At 46.2% G+C, this 21,751-nt stretch overlaps 1 protein-coding gene across 1 annotated transcript in view; it reads left to right on the top strand.

The window, feature by feature from the left end:
• Positions 1 to 218: 218 nt before the first annotated feature.
• The window catches only part of AIFM1 (apoptosis inducing factor mitochondria associated 1), a gene marked incomplete at both ends in the record, with an annotated part of 26,389 nt that continues 4,856 nt past the window's right edge, over positions 219 to 21,751 (top strand). Inside the window, 12 exon segments of the mRNA XM_082264246.1 lie at positions 219 to 257; positions 259 to 382; positions 4,240 to 4,376; positions 4,996 to 5,074; positions 6,780 to 6,812; positions 6,914 to 7,038; positions 11,077 to 11,207; positions 14,741 to 14,831; positions 15,228 to 15,312; positions 20,108 to 20,184; positions 20,278 to 20,386; positions 20,477 to 20,707. Of these exon segments, the coding sequence (XP_082120372.1) occupies positions 219 to 257; positions 259 to 382; positions 4,240 to 4,376; positions 4,996 to 5,074; positions 6,780 to 6,812; positions 6,914 to 7,038; positions 11,077 to 11,207; positions 14,741 to 14,831; positions 15,228 to 15,312; positions 20,108 to 20,184; positions 20,278 to 20,386; positions 20,477 to 20,707 (1,261 nt within the window).

Here is a 21,751-nt window from a genome sequence, read left to right on the forward strand (position 1 = left end):
AATATAAAGCAGGCAGGTGAGGGCGAGCTGCCCTCAGTCAAGATGGCGCCCACCCGTCGACCCATACCCACCTCACACCGATAAACCAGTCTCAAAACACAATCTAACACGTACGTCTACCCCCGAATCTCCGATAACATCGTCCCCCCGGGACTGGTTTCGGATTTTGGAATGAAATGTGAAGCAGGTGGGTGAGGGCAGGTTTGCCCTTAGTAAAGATGGCGGCCGGCGCTGTTCGCACAGGAAGTAGACTAGTGTAGAGGAAGGACGCCGGGGGTTGGCACGACGTGTGGCGGGGAGATGGCGCTTTGCAGAGTGGTCCTGGGGCTGAGGACAGCCAGAGGCGGGTTACAGAGCCACAGAAGGCCGCGGGCCCCCAGCAGTGAGTGTCCCGGCTGTCATTGTCCTCTAATGGGCCCCCCTACGGGCTCCTCATAGCTTAATTCCTATTGGCTGGGGGTTTACCCTTCAGGTGTTCTTATTGTAGGGGGGTCATGTGAACAGCCTTTCTTATATCTCCATTAAAGGGGGGGATGGGAAGCCTTCTAAAGCAGGAAAGGGTTAAATGGCAGCCAAGGATTATTATTTCATTTTTATTTTGCCATCTGTGTCCCCCCTGGCGAGAATAAACTTCACTTCCTGTCCAGCAGACACAACAGGAAGTGGGAGGAAATGGTTTTAAAGGGGACCCCCCATACCAAAAAAAAAATGCAACTCTGCATACAAAATTAAATACTAAATGGCGAAAGGTAAAACAACTCGTAGGCCGCATTCTCATGTAGCGGCTTAAACGCGCTTTTTTTTTAGGCACCTTTTCTCTGCATGACATGCATATGGGGGCGCACTGATTTTTATGGGGTGTCCTTCATGCGGCAAAGTAGCTTGTGGATTATTTTGCAGCGTTCTGGTTTGCGCAGGTTTTTTTTTTTTACTGCATGTTTTGTTGTGCGTTTTTGCAGTGCCAATTAACCGCACCACAAGCGCATTCCCAGAGCGCGCAGATGTGAACGGAGCCTTGACGCAGCTTTGGCACGCATTGCGCTTATGGCGTTAATAATTGTTAGTGGCCCCCCAAACGTGGGAAGGGAACGTGGCAAAACGTGCAATAAAAAACACGTGACAAACTCAGCAAAACATGCGATAAAAAAAACGTGACAAATGCGGCAATGCATGTGCTAAAAAAAAAAAAAAAAAACGTGAGAAATGCGGCAAAGCATGCATTTAAAAAAACACGTGAGAAACGTGGCAAAGCGCGTGATTAAAAACAAAAATGAGAAATGCGGCAAAACATGCAATTAAAAACGTGGCAAATGCTGCAATGCATGTAATAAAAAAAAAAAGAAGTGAGAAACGCAGAAAAACGTAATAAAAAAAACGATGCATGTGATTAAAAAAACACGTCGGAAATGCCACAAAGCGTGTGATTAAAAACAAAAGTGAGAAATGCGGCAAAATATGCAATTAAAAACGTGGCAATGCATGTGATGAAATAAAAAGTGACAAACGTGGCAAAACTTAATTAAAAAAGAAAAACGACAAATGCAGCAAAACATGCAATAAAAAATTGTGACAAATGCAGCAAAGCATGCGATAAATAAAAAACGTGACAAACGCGGCAATGCATGTGCTAAAAAAAAAAAAAAAAGTGAGAAAAACGGAAAAGCGTGCAATAAAAAAAAAACACGTGAGTAACGTGGCAAAGCATGCGATAATAAAACACGTGAGAACGCGGCAAAGCGTGTGATAAAAAAAGTGAGAAACGCGGCAAAACTTAAAAAAACGACAAATGCTGCAAAACATGCAATAAAAAATTGTGACAAATGCAGCAAAGCATACAACAAATGCGGCAACTCATGCGAAAAATAAAAACGTGACAAGCGCGGCAATGTATGTGCTAAAAAAAAAAACACGCGAGAAAAGCACGCAATTAAAAAAACACGTGAAAAAAGCACGCAATTAAAAAAACACGTGAGAACGTGGCAAAGCGTGTGATTAAAAACAAAAGTGAGAAATGCGGCAAAACATGCAATTAAAAACGTGGCAAACGCGGCAATGCATGTGATAAAAAAAAAAAAGTGAGAAACGCGGCAAAACTTAATAAAAAAAAAAAACGTCAAATGCAGCAAAACATGCAATAAAAATTGTGACAAATGCAGCAAATCATACGATAAAAAAACACGACAAATGCAGCAAAGCATGCAATAAATAGAAAATGTGACCAACGCAGCAATGCAGGTGATTAAAAAAACGTGAGAAATGCGGCAAAGCGTGTGATTTAAAAAAACAAAGTGAGAAATGTGGCAAAACATGCAATAAAAAAAACGTGGCAATGCATGTGATTAAAAAAAAAGCACGTCAGAAATGCCACAAAGCGTTTGATATAAAAAAAAAAAAAAAAAAGTGAGCAACGCAGCAAAACATGCAATTAAAAAACGTGGCAAATTCGGCAATGCATGTGATAAAAAAAAAAAAAAAAAAAAGTGAGAAATGCGGGAAAAAACGTGATTAAAAAAAAAAAGGACAAATGCAGCAAAATATGCAATAAAAAAATTGTGACAAATGTAGCAAAGCATACAACAAATGCGGCAAATCATGCAATAAAAAAGGCGAGAAATGCAGCAAATCATGCAATAAAAAAGGCGAGAAATGCAGCAAAGCATGCAATAAAAACATGACAAATGCAGTAAAGCGTGTGATAAAAAAAATAGTGCCAATCGCGGCAAAGCAAACGCTAAAAAAACACGACAAATGCAGCAAAACATGCAATAAATAAAAAACGTGAGTAACGCGGCAATGCATGTGATAAAAAAAAATCGTGGAAACGTGGAAAATAATGCGATTTAAAAAAAAAAAAAAACGCAGCAAAACATGCAATAAGAAACTGACAAACGGAGAAAAGTATACGGTTGACACTGCAAATCATGTGATAAAAACCACATGGCAAAACGCAGCAAAGCATGCGATAAAAAAACGCAGCAAAGCATGCGATAAAAAAAACGCAGCAAAGCATGCGATAAAAAAAAACACAGCAAAGCATGCGATAAAAACGTGGCAAGGAATTCGGTTAAAAAACAAGACAAATGCAGCATAACATGCAATTAAAAAAAAAACACAACAGAACACGTAATAAAAAAAGTGAAAAACGCTGCAAAACATGTGATAAAAACAACGGGCAGTAAAAACCACGCAAACTGAAATGTTGTGAAAATTCTGCACCCTCTGTCGCATTTGGTGGGCACTACCGCCTAGGTCTGTGCTGCAACAGCAATGCTTTAGGCCGCATTCACAGCTGCCGATTCGGAACCGCTGACAAAATCGGCGCAATTCTGCCCAGAATTCTAAATGAGGTGAAATGGTAAAATCTTGTCGTGCTTTCTAGCCAATCACCTGCCGGAACAATTCTGACGCTTCTCTCTCATGTGAAAATATATATATTTTTTTCTTCTAGAAAAGTATTTCTCCTCTCTGCTCCCGACTCCAAAGATGGGGGGGGGGGGTGAGCCTCTCTGCAGCTGCACAGGGAAACATAGGATCTGTAGGAGGAACTCTGTCCTCTATGCTGCTTAATGCAGAGATGGGGGAGGGGGCAGAGAATAGTCCCTCCGAGGCCGCACAGAGAAGCGCAGCATCTGTAGGGGGGGAGTTCTGTCCTCTTTACTGCTTATTGCTGAGATGGGGGGCAGAGATGAGGCTGTGCAGAGAAGCGCAGGATCTGTAGGAGGAGTTCTGTCCTCTACTGCTGAGATGGGGGGCAGAGATGAGCCTCTCCGAGGCTGCACAGAGAAGCACAGAATCTGTAGGAGGAGTTCCGTCCTCTCTACTGCTAAGTTGAGTCTCTCTGAGGCGGCACAGAGAAGCACAGGATCTGTAGAAGGAGTTCTATCCTCCTCTCTGCTGCTAACTGCTGAGATGGAGGTAGGGGCAGAGGTGAGTCTCTCCGAGGCTGCACAGAGAAGTGCAGGATCTGTAGGAGGAGTTCTGTCCCCCTCCCTCCTGCCAACTGCTAGGACTAGGTGGGGGGCAGAGATGAGGGGGTGCCACAGCTAAAGGATAGGTGTGAGGACCACATGAAATAGCCTGGTGGGCTGAGTTTGGCCCACAGGCGTTGCATATGACCTTTGGTAACCATCATACTATGGACATATAGGGGGTGTGTAGTAATTCTTGCTGCTGGCATTATCTCAGTACATGCAGACAGTGGTGTGGTGCGCCCTCTTCTGACAGTCCCTCTTATTGCAGGTTCCTTACTTGAGCACTCATCTTCACCTTACAAGCAACTACTGAGACATTCTGGAAATGCTGCGAACCCCGCCCAGCCTGGAGGTCTTTTTTATGGGCTCGTTGTGGGAGGAGTCACGGTGGTGGCCGGAGTATATGTGAGTAACAAAACTGCTTGTATATTGGGGGTTAAAGGGAATCTCCTACCAAAAATGAAGGCATGGCTTATGTCATTCTCCGCCCCTCCCACTTATCTCATCGCTGACAGTTTTTTTTTTTTTCTATTTGATGAATTAAAAATCTCTTCTCCTGGTACAAGAATGGCAGCCGATTGGTGGGCTAACTGCGTTTTATTGCATTATTTTTTTTTCTTTTTTTTTTTAAATCAACTTTATTGCTATCACAAGGGATGAACAACATCCCTTGTGATACCATGGGGTATGACAGGTCCTCTTCATGGAGAGATTTGAGGTCTATGAGACCCCAGGGCTCTCCTCTGCCCTCCAAAGCATTTGATCAAACCGAGATTTGTTTGCCGAGATGCTTGTTATAGCCGGTTACGGCTTGCTTACATCAAACCGAAACCAAAAGTGACGGAATCCTCGCCGCTTCTGGATTCCGACGTCACATGCTGAGAGTAAATCTATCAGTTCCTGTCAGTGTCCCAATATAGTTGTTGGCAGATCTAAAGGAAATCATACAATCAGATTGTAACGTGTGTGGCATTTTTGTTTTTTTATTTTTATTTTTTATTACTAATGTAATTTCCTTTTTTAGCTGTACAGAACACTTCACAGAGACAAATCACGATATAATGAGAGGATCTCTACTGTTGAATCCATAAAACAACAGATTAGTGGTAAGTTTTAGCATTTTGATGCACACCGGGCGTTTTTACAGCGGCTGTTTTTGGCTTCAGACATTTTTTCCTGCAGCCAATAAACTCCCCCCAGCATGTTCTCCTATGTCTCCCCAGCATGTTCTCCTATGTCTCCCCGGCATGTTCTCCTATGTCTCCCCGGCATGTTCTCCTATGTCTCCCCGGCATGTTCTCCTATGTCTCCCCGGCATGCTCTCCTATGTCTCCCTGGCATGTTCTCCTATGTCTCCCCAGCATGTTCTCCTATGTCCCCCCAGCATGTTCTTCTATGTCTCCCCGGCATGTTCTTCTATGTCTCCCCGGCATGTTCTCCTAGGTCTCCCCAGCATGTTCTCCTAGGTCTCCCCCGGCATGTTCTCCTATGTCTCCCCAGCATGTTCTCCTATGTCTCCCCAGCATGTTCTCCTATGTCTCCCTGGCATGTTCTCCTATGTCTCCCCAGCATGCTCTCCTATGTCTCCCTGGCATGTTCTCCTATGTCTCCCCAGCGTGTTCTCCTATGTCTCCCCAGCATGCTCTCCTATGTCTCCCTGGCATGTTCTCCTATGTCTCCCCGGCATGTTCTCCTATGTCCCCCCAGCATGTTCTCCTATGTCTCCCCAGCATGTTCTTCTATGTCTCCCCAGCGTGTTCTCCTATGTCTCCCCAGCATGCTCTCCTATGTCTCCCTGGCATGTTCTCCTATGTCTCCCTGGCATGTTCTCCTATGTCTCCCCAGCATGTTCTCCTATGTCTCCCCAGCATGTTCTCCTATGTCTCCCTGGCATGTTCTCCTATGTCTCCCCAGCATGTTCTCCTATGTCTCCCCAGCATGTTCTCCTATGTCTCCCTGGCATGTTCTCCTATGTCTCCCTGGCATGTTCTCCTATGTCTCCCTGGCATGTCCTCCTATGTCTCCCTGGCATGTCCTCCTATGTCTCCCCGGCATGTTCTCCTAGGTCTCCCCAGCATGTTCTCCTAGGTCTCCCTGGCATGTTCTCCTATGTCTCCCCAGCGTGTTCTCCTATGTCTCCCCAGCATGTTCTCCTAGGTCTCCCTGGCATGTTCTCCTATGTCTCCCCGGCATGTTCTCCTATGTCTCCCCGGCATGTTCTCCTATGTCTCCCCGGCATGTTCTCCTATGTCTCCCCGGCATGTTCTCCTATGTCTCCCCGGCATGTTCTCCTATGTCTCCCCGGCATGTTCTCCTATGTCTCCCCGGCATGTTCTCCTATGTCTCCCCGGCATGTTCTCCTATGTCTCCCCGGCATGTTCTCCTATGTCTCCCCGGCATGTTCTCCTATGTCTCCCCAGCATGTTCTCTGTCTCTCCCCAGCATGTTCTCCTATGTCTCCCCGGAATGTTCTCCTATGTCTCCCCGGAATGTTCTCCTATGTCTCCCCAGGCGCGCCCCTCCTGCGTCTCCCCAGGCGCGCCCCTCCTGCATCTCCCCCCGGGCGCGTTCCTCCTGCGTCTCCCCTGCGTATACCTACGTCGGTTCGCCTAAGGAGGGGCTGCCTGCTGCAATAGAACTGCGGCCGGCGGTCCTTAAGTGGTTAATTTGTATTATCTGAAAACCTTTAATAAAAATACAATTAAAAAAAATAGAGATTGTGATTTTTTTTTTTTTATTGATCGTGCAGCTCTATAAAGTAATGTGTGAAGAAATCCGGAGTAATTGATTGTTATTTTATGTCTTTAGCAATACCCACCAAATCTGAAGTAGATGAACAAGGTAGGAGCCTGGAGTGTTGTACAATTTTATACTTAAATTTTTTTATTTTTTTTATTTGTCTCCTTTTCTGTTCCATTCATAATTTCTTACTCTTTCTTTAGAAACCTCAGTAGCAAAAGTTGCACCGCCAGCATTGCCGTCCCATGTGCCCTTTCTTCTGATTGGAGGAGGGACCGCATCGTTTGCCGCAGCTCGATCTATACGCGCTCGGGATCCAGGAGCAAAGGTGACTTACCTGCAATATTCTTGCTGGCCGTGAAGTACGCAAATGCGGCGGCCTCTATATTTGTGTTCATAGTTCGTTTATTGGCACATCACTGACCTGGAAGGAGTCGGCAGATGAGGACATTTTGGTCTCCTTCACACGAGGAGCGCTACAGTGCGGCTCAGGTGTTCCGTGCCTCCCTCTGCTGCCGGTCCTATTCATGTCAGTTACATAGTCAGGTTGAAAAAAAAAACTCAAGTCCATCTGGCTCAACCAATAAAAAACAGTAAAGAAAACCCAACCATACAATCCCATATACACAATCCTATACCCGCAGTTGATACAGAGGAAGGCGAAAAAACCCCAGCAAAGCATGATCCAATTTACTACAGCAGGGGAAAAAAATTCCTTCCTGATCCCCTGAGAGGCAATCGGATATTCCCTGGATCAACTTTACCTATAAATATTAGTACCCATTTATATTATGTACACCCAGGAAAGAACCCAGGCCTTTTTTAAAGCAATCTAGTGAGCTGGCCAGAACCACCTCTGGAGGGAGTCTATTCACCACCTCTGGAGGGAGTCTACTCACCACCTCTGGAGGGAGTCTACTCACCACCTCTGGAGGGAGTCTACTCACCACCTCTGGAGGGAGTCTATTCCTCATTTTCACAGCTCTTACTGTGAAGAAACCTTTGCATATTTGGAGACCAAATCTCTTTTCCTCTAGACGTAAAGAGTGCCCCCTTGTCCTCTGTGATGATCTTAAAGTAAATAACTCAACACCAAGTTCACTATATGGACCCCTTATGTATTTATACATGGAGATCATATCCCCCTTTATGTATTTATACATGGAGATCATATCCCCCTTATGTATTTATACATGGAGATCATATCCCCCCCCTTATGTATTTATACATGGAAATCATATCCCCCCCCCTTATGTATTTATACATGGAGATCATATCCCCCCCCCTTATGTATTTATACATGGTGATCATATCCCCCCCCCCCCTTATGTATTTATACATGGAGATCATACCCCCCTTAATGTTTATAGATGGTGATCATATCCCCCCTTATGTATTTATAGATGGTGATCATACCCCCCCTTTATAGATGGTGATCATACCCCCCCTTATGTATTTATACATGGAGATCATACCCCCCCTTATGTCTTTATACATGGTGATCATACCCCCCCCCTTATGTATTTATACATGGTGATCATACCCCCCCTTATGTATTTATACATGGTGATCATATCCCCCCTTATGTATTTATACATGGTGATCATATCCCCCCTTATGTATTTATACATGGGGATCATATCCCTCCCGTATGTATTTATACATGGGGATCATATCCCTCCCGTATGTATTTATACATGGGATCATAACCCCCCTTATGTATTTATACATGGGGATCATATCCCCCTTATGTATTTATACATGGGGATCATAACCCCCCTTATGTATTTACACATTGTGATCATATCCCCCCTTATGTATTTACACATGGGGATCATATCCCCCCTTATGTATTTATACATGGGGATCATATCCCCCTTATGTATTTATACATGGTGATCAAATCCCCCCCCCCCCTTATGTATTTATACATGGTGATCATACCCCCCCCCCCCTTATGTATTTATACATGGTGATCAAATCCCCCCATATGTATTTATAGATGGTGATCATACCCCCCTTATGTATTTATACATGGGATCATAACCCCCCTTATGTATTTATACATGGGGATCATATCCCCCTTATGTATTTACACATTGTGATCATATCCCCCCTTATGTATTTACACATTGTGATCATATCCCCCCTTATGTATTTACACATGGGGATCATATCCCCCCTTATGTATTTATACATGGGGATCATATCCCCCTTATGTATTTATACATGGTGATCAAATCCCCCCCCCCCCTTATGTATTTATACATGGTGATCATATCCCCCCCCCCCCCTTATGTATTTATACATGGTGATCATATCCCCCCCCCCCCCCTTATGTATTTATACATGGTGATCAAATCCCCCCTTATGTATTTATACATGGAGATTATAACCCCCCTTATGTATTTATACATGGAGATTATAACCCCCCTTATGTATTTATACATGGAGATTATAACCCCCCTTATGTATTTATACATGGGGATTATACCCCCCCCTTATGTATTTATACATAAGCTCTGAATGGCCGGGCAATCTTCTGAGACCTGTGACGTGTCCCAGAACATTGCAGGGTGGGAAGGGGGAGAGGCGGTTTGAGCGGAAGTGGGAGCGGGTACCTGTCAAAACTTGGTACCCTCTCCCCCCCACCAAAAAAAATGACTTGCCATATGTGGCATGTACGGGGGTCAGCAGTCCTTAAAGCGGAAGTTCCAATTTTGGGTGGAACTCTGCTTTAATTTACTTCTTCTTGAGCCACTTCTTTGTTGCCTTGGCCGTGTGTTTTGGGTCATTGTCATACTGGAAGACCCATTTTCAATGCCCTGGCTGAGGGAAAGAGGTTGTCACCCAAGATTTGACCCCGTCCATGGTCTCTTTGATGCAATGAAGTTGTCCTGTCCTCTTAGCAGAAAAACACCCCCAAAGCATAATGTTTTCACCTCCATGTTTGATGGTGGGGATGGTCTCCTAGGGGTCATAGGCAGCATTCCTCCTTCTCCAAACACGGCACGTTGAGTTGATGCCAAAGAGCTTGATTTTGGTCTCATCTGACCACAACACTTTCACCCAGTTCTCCTCTGAATCATTCAGATGTTCATTAGCAAACCTCAGATGGGCTGTACATGTGCTTTCCTGAGTAGAGGGACCCTGCGTGCGCTGCAGGATTTCTGTCCTTCACGGCGTAGTGTGTTATCACTTGTTTTCTTGGTGGAGCCCCAGACCGGGGGAGATTGACAGCTATTTTGTGTTTCTTCTATTTGCGAATAATCACACCAACTGTTGTCACCCTCTCACCAAGCTGCTTGGTGATGGTCTTGTAGCCCATTCCAGCCTTGTGTAGGTCTACAGTCTTGTCCCTGACATCCTTTGACAGCTCTTTGGTCTTGGCCATGAAGGAGAGATTGGAATCTGATTAAGTCTAGTCGCCAATGCAACCTGGCGCCTGGGGTTTGTCGAGCCCTGACCTATACCACTGCAGTGGATCCTCCTCACTGCAAGGGTTAACTGCTTTTTTTTTTACATAGGACAGGGGTAGCCAAACTTCAGTCCTCCAGGTATTGCAGAACTACCAGTCCCATTAGGCATTGCGAGACTGACAGCTAAAAGTATGACCCTCAGAGGCATCATGGGACCTAAAGGTTTTGCAACAGAGGGAGGACTGAAATTTGCCTACTCCTGACCTATGGTTTGATAAATAAGGTGATAAACTTCTCTTTCTTGGATCAGCAGTCTTCCTCCTTTTCATGCATCTGTTCCCCAGCCACTTAAATTGTGTTACGATTCCAAAACGCGTAGGGTCGAGCCTTGGTATGTGACGTCATCCCGTACAAAGCAAGATCATAAAACAAAAACAGTATATCTGCGTAGGACAGTTCTCAAGTAGTTAAAACTTCTCTCAATCATCCAATCAGAGAAGGTGCTATGGTTATGAGTGGTTCACTCGGGGGCGTTCGTTTCTGCTTGAGGTCAAAGAAGCAAATGGAGAGCCTTCAAAAAGGTTAAAAGGTGCCTAAAGCTCCACCTGCTGGTTCAAAAGCAGAATGCAGTATAGAAGTGTGGAGTATTTTTTTATATTTTACATTTAAAATGTGATTTCTTTCTCATGTTCAAAATGGATATTATGTGAAAGGATAAAGAATTGCCAATTAATAAAAAAGAATTAATAATTCTTATTTTTATTATGATTTAATGTTAATTATTTTAATTATTAAAAAATTTTTTTAAAAAAATGAAGAATTAAGGGGTATGATCGTATAGATTGATACATTACCTGGTGCCTCCTGTTACTCTACACTTAGTTTGGTTTTGCTCTTGTCTTAAAAAAATAAAAAATAAAAAAAAAATGTTTCCATAATTCTTTTAGGTCCTCATTGTGTCAGACGAAGCAGACCAGCCATATATGAGACCACCGCTCTCCAAGGAACTTTGGTTCTCCGATGACGCTAATGTTACCGAAACTTTACGGTTCAAACAATGGAATGGCAAAGAGAGGAGGTGGGAGGAATCATCTGCAAATAATGTGCAAGAGCAATGTAACATTTTTTTTTTTTTTTTGGTGCTTTTTTCCTAACCAGTTCTGGACCAGAAGGGTTTTTCCCCCTTAACCACTTGCCGACTGCCTAACGACTATCTACGTCGGCAGTCAGCCCCTCACAGGCAAAGTGACGTAGGTCTACGTCGCTAGCCTGTGAGGGTCTAGGGAGCGAGCGTGCGCCGTCGGAGGCGCGCTCCCGCGTGGTCACGGACCCGATGTCCGCCGGTCACGCTGCGATCGCCGCTGCAGAGGTAGAAAGTCAGACGGCTAGTGTAAACAAGCCGCCTGTCATTCTCCCCTGTGTAGAAACTGTGATCACACGGTTCTACTATGTAGAACCGTTGATCACTGTTTCTACAGCTCAACAGACAGCCAATCACAGTTAGAATCACGCCCTTAGGGACACACACAGCCCCTCCCTCTCAAATAAAGTTAACCCCTTCACTACCAGTGTAATTTTGCAGTAACAGTGCATATGTATAGCACTGATTACTGCAGTAATGTCACTGGTAACCCCAAAAGTGTCAAAAATGTCAGTCAAGGGTCCGATCTGTCCGCCGCAATGTCGCAGTCCCGCAAAAAAAATCGCAGATCGCCGCCATTACGCGTTAGAAAAAAAAACAACAAAAATGACAAAAATCTTTCCCTTTGTTAGTAAACGCAATAACTTTTGCGCAAACCAATCAAAATACGCTTTTTGCGATTTTTTTTTTTTTTTTTTTTTTTTTTTTTACCAAACATATGTAGCATAAAACAAATTGGCCGAAAATGTTAAAAAATTTTGATTTACATTTTTTTCGGGGGGAATTTCATATAAAAAAATGTGAAAAATATTGTTATTTTTGCAAAATTTAGGCTCTTTTTTTGTTTATAGCGCATGATCAAAAAATCGCACAGGTGATCAAATACCACCAAAAGAAAGCTCTGTTTGTGGGAAAAAAAGGACGTCAAATTCGTTTAGGTACAGCGTCGCACGACCGCGCAATTGTCCGTTAAAGTCACGCAGTGCCGAATCGCAAAATACCCCCTGGTCAGGAAGGGGGTAAAATCTTCCGGGGCTTAAGTGGTTAATGACCAGGCCATTTATTGCGTTTCGGCACTGCGTAACTTTAACGGAAAATTGCGCAGTCGTGCGACGCTGTACCCAAATAAAATTTATGTCCTTTTTTTTTTTTCCCCCCCACAAATAGAGCTTTCTTTTTGGGGTATTTGATCACCTCTGCAATTTTTTTTATTTATTTATTTTTATTTATTTATTTTTTTGCACTATAAACAAAAAAAGAGCGACAATTCTGAAAAAAAACCCCAATATTTTTCACATTCTGCTATATAACATTCCCCCAAAAAATTTTAAAAATCTGAAAAATTTTTCACTCTTTTAGGCCACTTTATATTGTGCTACATATTTTTGGTAAAAAAAATCCCAATAAGCGTATCTTGATTGTTTTGCGCTTTTAACTAAGGGAAAGATTTATGTCATTTTTATTTATTTTTTTTACTACTAATGGGATCGATCTGCAATTTTTAGCGGGACTGCGACATTGCGGCTGACAGATCGGACCCCTAACTGACATTTTTTGACTCTTTTGGGGGCGACCAGTGACATTACTACAGTAATCAGTGCTAAAAATATGCACTGTCACTGTACTAATGACACTGGCAGGGAAGGGGTTAACCTAGTGGGTGATCAAAGGGTTAAGTGTGAGCCTAGGGAGTGTTTACTAACTGTACGGGGGATGGGTTTGTGAAATGATCATAGAGACATGTGATCCTATATAGAAGGATCACAGGCGCTCTGTGATCATTCCAGAGAGAACAACGGTCAGCTGTGTTTACAATAGCTGACCGTCCTTCTCTCTCAGCGGGGAGCCATCGCGGGTGCCAGACGCCAATCGGAGCAGCCGGCCCCGTACATCGGAGTCCTCGCTGCCGAGTGGGGGCGGGAGCGCGCCGCCGGCGTCGTGCGCTCGCCCCCCAGCTGCAGATGCACCACCGATGTACAGGTGTAGTTTACAATAACAGACCGTCCTTCTCTCCCAATCGGGAGCAATCGCAGGTGTCGGGCGGCAATCAGTGCCGCTGGTCCCGTACATCGGTATCCCCACTGCCTAGTGGGGGCGAAAACTGCACATGCTCGCCCCCCAGCACCACGTATGTGACCGACGTTGGTTCGCGCAGGAGAGGCTGCCTGCCGTAGTAAATCTGCGGCGGGAGCGGTCTTAATGTGATTAAAGTGTATCTAAAGATAAAACTGTTTTGTTTTGGATATAGTGGTGAAGGGTTAGAACCCCTGTCAGTGTCGTATTGCTGTCTGTGTCCCCGCTAGGGAGATTCTCCTTCTCTGTTTCTCCTAGTGACCTCTGAAACTTGTACTGAAAGGGACGGCAAATCCCACATTTAAAATTGTCACCAGAACTGGAAAAGAAAGCAAATCTTCCAGTGGGTTCAGGTGAAAACTGTTTAAGAAGGGATTTATCTCCTTTCACTTCCTGTTGTGTCTACAGCAGGGGTCTCCAAACTTTGGCCCACTGGCTACATCCAGCCTGCTAAAATATTTTATGAAGCTGGCAGGTAGGGTCCTTGATGTGTTCTCAGTGTGCGCTGATTGAGGATTAAGGTCTGCAGAGGCTTTCTATGGTCTCTGCTTCTGATGTAAGGTTGGTCTCTGATGGATGGTCTGAAGGGGGCGCTTTGATGTAATGGGTCACTATGATGGGTACCATGATGTAAGGGGGGACTCTTATGGGGGACCCTGATGTATGGGGGCACTGCTCTAAGCGGACCCTAATTTAAAGGGGGACCCTGACTGAATGTGAGACCTTGGTGCGGAACCTGATGGAAGGCGAGACCCTGGTTGGGTAACCCAACGGAAGGCGAGACCCTGGTGGGGAACCCGAAGGAAGGAGAGACCCTGGTGGGGAACCTGACGGAAGGCTGGGACCCTGGTGGGGAACCCGAAGGAAGGCGAGACCCTGGTGGGGAACCTGACGGAAGGCGAGACCCTGGTGGGGAGCCAGACGGAAGGCTGGGACCCTGGTGGGGAGCCAGACGGAAGGCTGGGACCCTGGTGGGGAGCCAGACGGAAGGCTGGGACCCTGGTGGGGAGCCAGACGGAAGGCTGGGACCCTGGTGGGGAGCCAGACGGAAGGCTGGGACCCTGGTGGGGAGCCAGACGGAAGGCTGGGACCCTGATGGCAGGGGGGGACCCTTAAGGAGGAACTCGATGGAAGGAGGGACCCTGATGGAGATCTTTTCTTTTTTAGCCCAGGAATTTTTGTAAAATATGCCATATAGCCCTTGTATGGAGACCCCTAGTGCAGAGAATAGAAGGCAAATGGGACATAAAGTACTGACAGGGGTCTTCAACCTTTCTATAGTCTTCAAAATGAAAAAAAAAATGGCTTTCAATATAACTTCAAATGAAAATAACAATTCGTTTTGTTTAGATGTCAGCCTTTTCAGCATAGTTCAATAATTCCACTTTTCTGCACAGCATCTTTTTTCAGCCACCGTCCTTCTATGTGGCCCCTGAGGAACTAATGTCTACCGAACATGGAGGAGTTTCAGTCCTTACCGGTAAAAAGGTACGATTTTTATTATTATTATTCTTGCTGTATGTAAAATGGTAATTTTCTTGGAAGGAGGACCTGTACTGGGGAAGCAGCATTGCCCAAAAACAGGCAATCGTTGGACAAAGGACCAGTCACCAGTGTTGCCTGTGGGCTCGCAGGGGTTCTGCATGCCCCAGTTTTAGTAATTCTCCCCCTATGTGTATTCTATTGGATGAAAAGTAAGAAGAGCAACAATTGGAGAGATGACTGGCAGAGGAGAGCTGTAGATGAAATGTAAATTTTATATTCCAACATTTAGGAACTCTTGATACAGAAATGACACAAAGTGTATTCGTGTACAAATGTCATTCGTAGAAATAAAATACCATCTTACTTTTGTTTTTGTTTTTTTTGGGGGGGCTTTTTTAGGTAGTACATTTGGATGTCCGGGAGAACAAGGTTAAGCTGGATGACGGAACCTATATCTCCTATGACAAATGCTTGCTTGCTACAGGTATGGTTGAACACTTTGTTAAACAAATATATAGATAAGAACAGCCATACGTTTCTTTTGTACCCACAATCTGTTCTGGAGATAGAGGCTTCCAAAGGATTTGCAGACAAAACAGACTTTGCTTATGTTTTTGAATGCAATAACCCTTACCCTGCTTCTTCCTCTCAGCAGCTCAGCTCCCCCTCATCGTCTTCCCAGCGGTAACTCCGCAGCTCAGCTTAGCCTGCACCTCCCCTCCTAGCAGTAACACAGCAGCTCAGCTTATCCTGCTCCCCCCCCTTCCTAGCAGTAACTCAGCAGCCGAGCTTATCCTGCTCCCCCCTCCTAGCAGTAACTCAGCAGCCTGGTTTATTCTGCTCCCCCCTCCTAGCAGTAACTCAGCAGCCGAGCTTATCCTGCTCCCCCCTCCTAGCAGTAACTCAGCAGCCCAGCTTATCCTGCTCCCCCCTCCCCAGCAGTAACTCAGCAGCCCAGCTTATCTTGCTCCCCCCTTCTAGCAGTAACTCAGCAGCTCGGCTTATCCTGCTCCCCCCTCCTAGTAGTAACTCAGCAGCTCGGCTTATCCTGCTCCCCCCCTCCTAGCAGTAACTCAGCATCTCAGCTTATCCTGCTCCCCCCTGCTAGCAGTAACTCAGCAGCTCAGCTTATCCTGCTCCCCCCTCCCCAGCAGTGACTCAGCAGCTCAGCTTATCCTGCTCCCCCCTCCCCAGCAGTGACTCAGCAGCTCAGCTTATCCTGCTCCCCCCCTCCTAGCAGTAACTCAGCAGCTCAGCTTATCCTGCTCCCCCCTCCCCAGCAGTAATTTAGCAGCTCAGCTTATCCTGCTCCCCTCTCCTAGCAGTAACTCAGCAGCCCAGCTTATCCTGCTCCCCCCCCCTCCTCTCCTAGCAGTAACTCAGCAGCTTAGCTTATCCTGCTCCACCTTCCTAGCAGGAGCTCAGCTGACCCTGATCCCCTTCCTCCCTCCTAGAAGTGACTAAGTATCTCAGCCTGCACTGCTCCCCCTTCCCAGCAGTGACTCACCAGCTCAATTCACCCTGCTCCCCACCTTGCAACAGTGACCTAGCAGCTCAATTTCCCTCTCCCAGCACTGATTAGGTTGCTCAGCTTACTCTGCCTCCTTCTTTCCCAGCAATTTACACAGCAGCTGAGTTTCCTTCCACTCCAGTATTACCTGCAGTGACTGAGCATCTCAAACTACCCTGCTTCCCCCGTCATCCCCGTTACAGGCAATGATAGAGCAGCTCTCTTCCTTCCCAGCATTGACTTTGCAGCGCTCCCCTCCCAGCAGTTCAGCTCACCTTTCTTTCCCCTTACCAGCAGTGGTAGAACAGCTTTGCTCACCATGCATCCCTCCCCAGCAGTAACTTAGCATGTCCTCCCCCTTACCCTCCCAACAGTAACTCTGAAGCTCCACTCCCTCCTCCCAGCAGTGACTCAGTAGCTTAACTCCCCCTGCTCTCTTCTCTTATCAATGATATCGGTGTCGCTTCTCTGCCTTTTGGTTAAGATAAAATGTAGTATCTGTTCTTATCAGTGTCCGGTAGAGGTGCTACACCGTCATTCTAGCCTCTATTGTAGGAATTGCTGTATAGTATCCCTGCTGGAGTGATGTGGGCTCTGAAGGTTATTACCGGCTAGAACAGAAACCGGGGAGCCCACAGACTGCTGGGGGGGGGGGGGGGGACAGGAGTAGTTCCCCCGGGAAAACTGGATGGGCCCAGTTCCTTCTGATTTGAACGGATCTACCTTGTCTGGCCATGGGCTGGGAAGGCAGTATCTGTACCCCCTGGAAGTGGTCGCCCTAGGGGTGCTCTTAGTAACACTTGGTTGTGGGACCCCACTGTGTTAAAAGGCACATGATCAGTCACTAAAACTTTTTCCGCACTGCGCCTTTTAGGGCTGGGCCTAAGTCTGAGGCAATTTTTGTTTACCAGGCCCCAGTGCACTATTGCACAGCCGCTTATTTATTTTTCTTTCAATATATTTTATTGAATATCGAATAAAGGAAGATATAAACAAAGGAATAATGCCAGTTTCATACAACGCATGAGTGGGTTATCAAACATAAGTAATTCAAATACAAATTCCATGGTCATTTTGACTAGGGGTCGACTCCACCTTATGTCTATGGCTCATCTCCCGTCCCCAGACACCCCCTCTGGGAACAAACTTTATCCTTGGACGGTCGACAACAAATCTCCCCCCAACCAGAGGACTTAAAAAAAAAAAATAGAAAAACAAAAAAAAATACAAAAATTGAGAAACCCCCTCCACTTGTAAAAAGTCCCACGACTTTTTTCAGGGGGATGTCTACTCCAAATTTATTACTCCGGCATGCCTGAAAAACAAAACATTACTCCGTACAGGGAGAGAAAAGTTAAGCATAGGAAATGAGAGATAGAAGAAGTTAGAATAAGAGGTGAGGAAAGAGTAAGGAAAGATCGGGAAGAGTTGACCCAGAGTTCTTAGTAAGTTGGGGTATCCGGCTATCAGGCAAGTAAAGGGGACAGGGGCGTCCCTACGTACTTGGCCCACGTTTCCCAAGTCGGGGGACAGGGTCGTCCCTACGTACTGGGCCAACGTTTCCCAAGTCGGGGGACAGGGTCGTCCCTACGTACTGGGCCCACGGTTCCCAAGTCAGGGGTATCCCTACGTACTGGGGCCACGGTTCCCAAGTCGGGGGACAGGGGCATCCCTACATACTGGGCCCACGGTTCCCAAGTCGGGAAACAGGGGCATCCCTACGTACTGGGCCCACGGTTCCCAAGTTGGGGGACAGGGGCATCCCTACATACTGGGCCCACGGTTCCCAAGTTGGGGGACAGGGACATCCCTACGTACTGGGCCCACTGTTCCCAAGTCGGGGGACAGGGGCATTTCTGCGTACTGTGCCCACAGTTCCCAAGTCAGGGGACAGGGGTATCCCTACGTACTGGGCCCACGGTTCCCAAGTCGGGGGACAGGGGCATTTCTGCGTACTGTGCCCACAGTTCCCAAGTCAGGGGACAGGGGTATCCCTACGTACTGGGCCCACGGTTCCCAAGTCAGGGGACAGGGGCATCCCTACCTACTGGGCCGACGGTTCCCAAATCAGCTCAAAGATTCTTTGTTTATCGTTCAAGATACTAGCCACCCTTTCATGCCACATGATCCAGGATATCTTATGCTTCAAGCGGCGAACGGATACAGAGGGAGATTTCCAAGCCCCCGCAATAGCAATCTTAACCGCCAGCAACATAACATAAACTAGACGCTTAGTGTGTCGTGAAGCCCGGCTTGGATTGTCATTCAATAGGGCGATAGAAGGTGACTGCTCCAGTTCATGCTTTGTTATCCTTTGTATCAGGGCAAAAACTCTGTTCCAAAAACTCCTGATCCTGGGGCATTCCCACCATACGTGCAGCATTGTTCCCCGTAGCGTGCAACCACGAAAGCAGCTGTCAAAGGAAGATGGGTACATCCTGGCTAGGCAAGAGGGAACCAGATAACATCTTGTAGTACTTTTATGCTCCCCTTTATCAGCAAGACATTAAAGCGGAGTTCCGCCACCCCCCCCCCCAAAAAAAAATTAAAAGTCAGCAGCTACACATACTGTACTCATACTGTAGCTGCTGACTTTTAATATTAGGATGCTTACCTGTCCTGGAGTCCAGCGGTGTCGGCACGCAGCCGATGTTTCCATCGGCTGTTGGGTGCTGCCACCGCCACTGCCGGCAAGGGAACTGGCTGTGAATTCGGATTGGCTAGGCGGCGGGGAAAGAAGGAGGGGGACAAACTTCCGAGGGACGGCTCTATGGTGCCGTCTCCCGGAATTGGGGAAGGGTACCTGTCAAAAACGGGTACCTGCCCCCCTGAAAGGTGCCAAATGTGGCACCGGAGCGGGGGGAGGAATCAAATGAATGGAAGTTCCACTTTTGGGTGGAACTCCGCTTTAAGTATACCCTTGTAGGCTGTGTGAAGCCTGGAGCACCAGGATTCGGGTGCTATGTCAGTACCCAGGTCCCTCTCTCGCGCCAACAAGTATGGCTGCTTCGATGGCGGGTCCATTATTGACGCATAAAACCATGGAGATGCCACCTCTGGTGCCCCTGTCCTTAGCACACCATTGTTAGTATGGTGTCAATAACGGAGGGTCCGAGTGTGCGTGGAGTCTGGCTAGAAAATGTGCGATTTGTAAAAAGAGAAATTTTTCGGTGTGAGGCATTTTTAGGTTGCTTATACAATGATGTAAGGTAAAGGGTCCCTTGTGTGTATAAAAGTGTCCTAGAGACCCTTGCGCTTATTTATTTTAATTTACTTTTCTCCACTGTTTGGCGCATTTTACTTTTGTGTATGTTGTTTTTCTCACTAAGATGGAGGGTGCGAGTCCTCGGGCTTGCCCTGACACCAAGGGGGAGGATGTGTGGGCCCCATGGTTCCTTCTTCCCCTGGGGGGGGGGTCTACTCTTCAGAGCCCCTCGACCTAGTATTTGATGGTCAGCTTGGGCTGCCCTAGAAGAAAGGGGTCTGCCAGGCCTTTTGGCTAGGTGGACAAGTTGAACCCTATGTCTTTGTCAGGAGCCTTGCTCCCCAGGGGATCAGGAAGAAATCCTACCCCTTTAAAGCACACCCTTAAGCGTACTTTGTATTGCGTTTCACATGCACTTTTTTTTTTTGTACCGTTAATGGTTTTTCAGTTTCAGGCTTTTGCACCACCGCAGATTAAAAAAAACACATCAGTGTTGGAGGGATAATGGGGGATGATTTAACTGCAATTTTTATGAATGTTTTTAAATCTCTCTTCTTCCCTCAGGTGGCACTCCTCGTAATCTTCCAGCCATAGAACGAGCCAGCGAGGAGGTGAAACAAAGAACAACGCTATTTAGAAAGGTTTGTTTTGTATTCCCAAAAAGAAACTTGTGCTTTTTATGTGTTTCTTGCTGAAAGTTTTTGTTATTTTTTTATATATTTATTTGATTTTAGGTGTCTGATTTTCGTGCCCTGGAGAAACTTTCTTCCACCGTCGGCTCCGTTACAATCATTGGTGGAGGCTTTCTAGGCAGCGAGTTGGCCTGTGCTCTGGGACATCGAGGTGAGCAGATCTTCAGTGTGGGGTATTTGATGTCTGGATGTTATGGGGGTGTAAAATAAGAGGGTAACCCATCACCTATATCTCCCATAGGACAGAAATCGGGTCTGGAAGTGACCCAGATGTTCCCAGAGAGCGGAAATATGGGCAAAGTTCTCCCAGAGTACCTAAGTCATTGGACCACCGAGAAAGTGAAGAGAGGTAGGTCGTGTCTCCTGTCCTTGTTTCTCTTGTTTTTTAATGGCCTTTTACTGCCCTTGACCATTCACAAAACCCAAAATGTGTCTTGTGTTTGGCCAAGCGTAGTGCTCCAAACAAAAGATAGTGACCACACTCCAATGTAGATATAAGCATTGAAGTATTTATTCATCACCACGAACATGACTAGCACATCACAGGACTGGTATACAGGTTGACGCGTTTCACGGCACTGGTGGTTACTTACTCATAACCATACCATACCAACCATTTTGTAAGTATTTAAATGGCCTCCTACTGCCCTTGACCGTTCACAAAGCCCAAAATGTGTCTTGTGTTTGGCCAAGGGTAGACTGGGTGGAGACATGACCCCGGAGCCACAGTCCATCATACTGGCAGCTGTCATGTTGGTAGGAGATGTGTTCAGCTTTAAAGTGATTTTAAAGTCTTTTTAAATAACAAACATGTTATATCTACCTCCTCTGTGCAGTTGGTTTTGCACAGGGCAGCCCAAATCCTCTTCTTCTCGGGTCCCTCTTTGCTGCTTCTAGCCTTCTAGCTGCTGCTCAGTGTGTCACACTGCGGTTCGGTCCCGCCCCCTTCTCTCTTCTGATTGGCTAACTGACTTTGACACCTGCAGGAGCCAATGACACTGTGGCTGTGTCTCAGCCAATCAGATGGCTGAGGGACTCGTGGACATCGCTGGACGGAGATGGGACCCAGGTAAGTATTAGGGGGTGCCGGGGGGGCTGCTGCACACAGAAATCTTTTTATCTCAATGCATAGAATGCATTAAGATAAAAAACCTACTGACTTTTAAACTCCTTTAATTAGTTGCCGACTACCCACAGTACATGTACTGTGGATGGCTGGAAGCAACAGGCTAAGTGACTACCCGTACGTCGCTAAGCACATGTGCAGCACGCCGCTCCGGAGTCCACAGTGGATTGTGGGTACCGGTACTTGGCCGCTTTGATCAACCGGGAGATCATGTTGTGACGGTACTCACTGTCACTGGGACTGAAAGACAAATACTTAATGGTTTGGATTGCTTCAAATGGGTTCTTTGTTTACACTTAGAATAATGTGTATTGAACTTCAATATCAGAGACAGGCTCTCCCTATTGTCTGTGTATTGAGGTGTGACAAATATATTCTGTTAAGCCTGTC

Source organism: Pelophylax lessonae, assembly GCF_965119305.1.
Source record: "Pelophylax lessonae genome assembly, chromosome: 7".
Taxonomy (NCBI): Eukaryota; Metazoa; Chordata; class Amphibia; order Anura; family Ranidae; genus Pelophylax; species Pelophylax lessonae.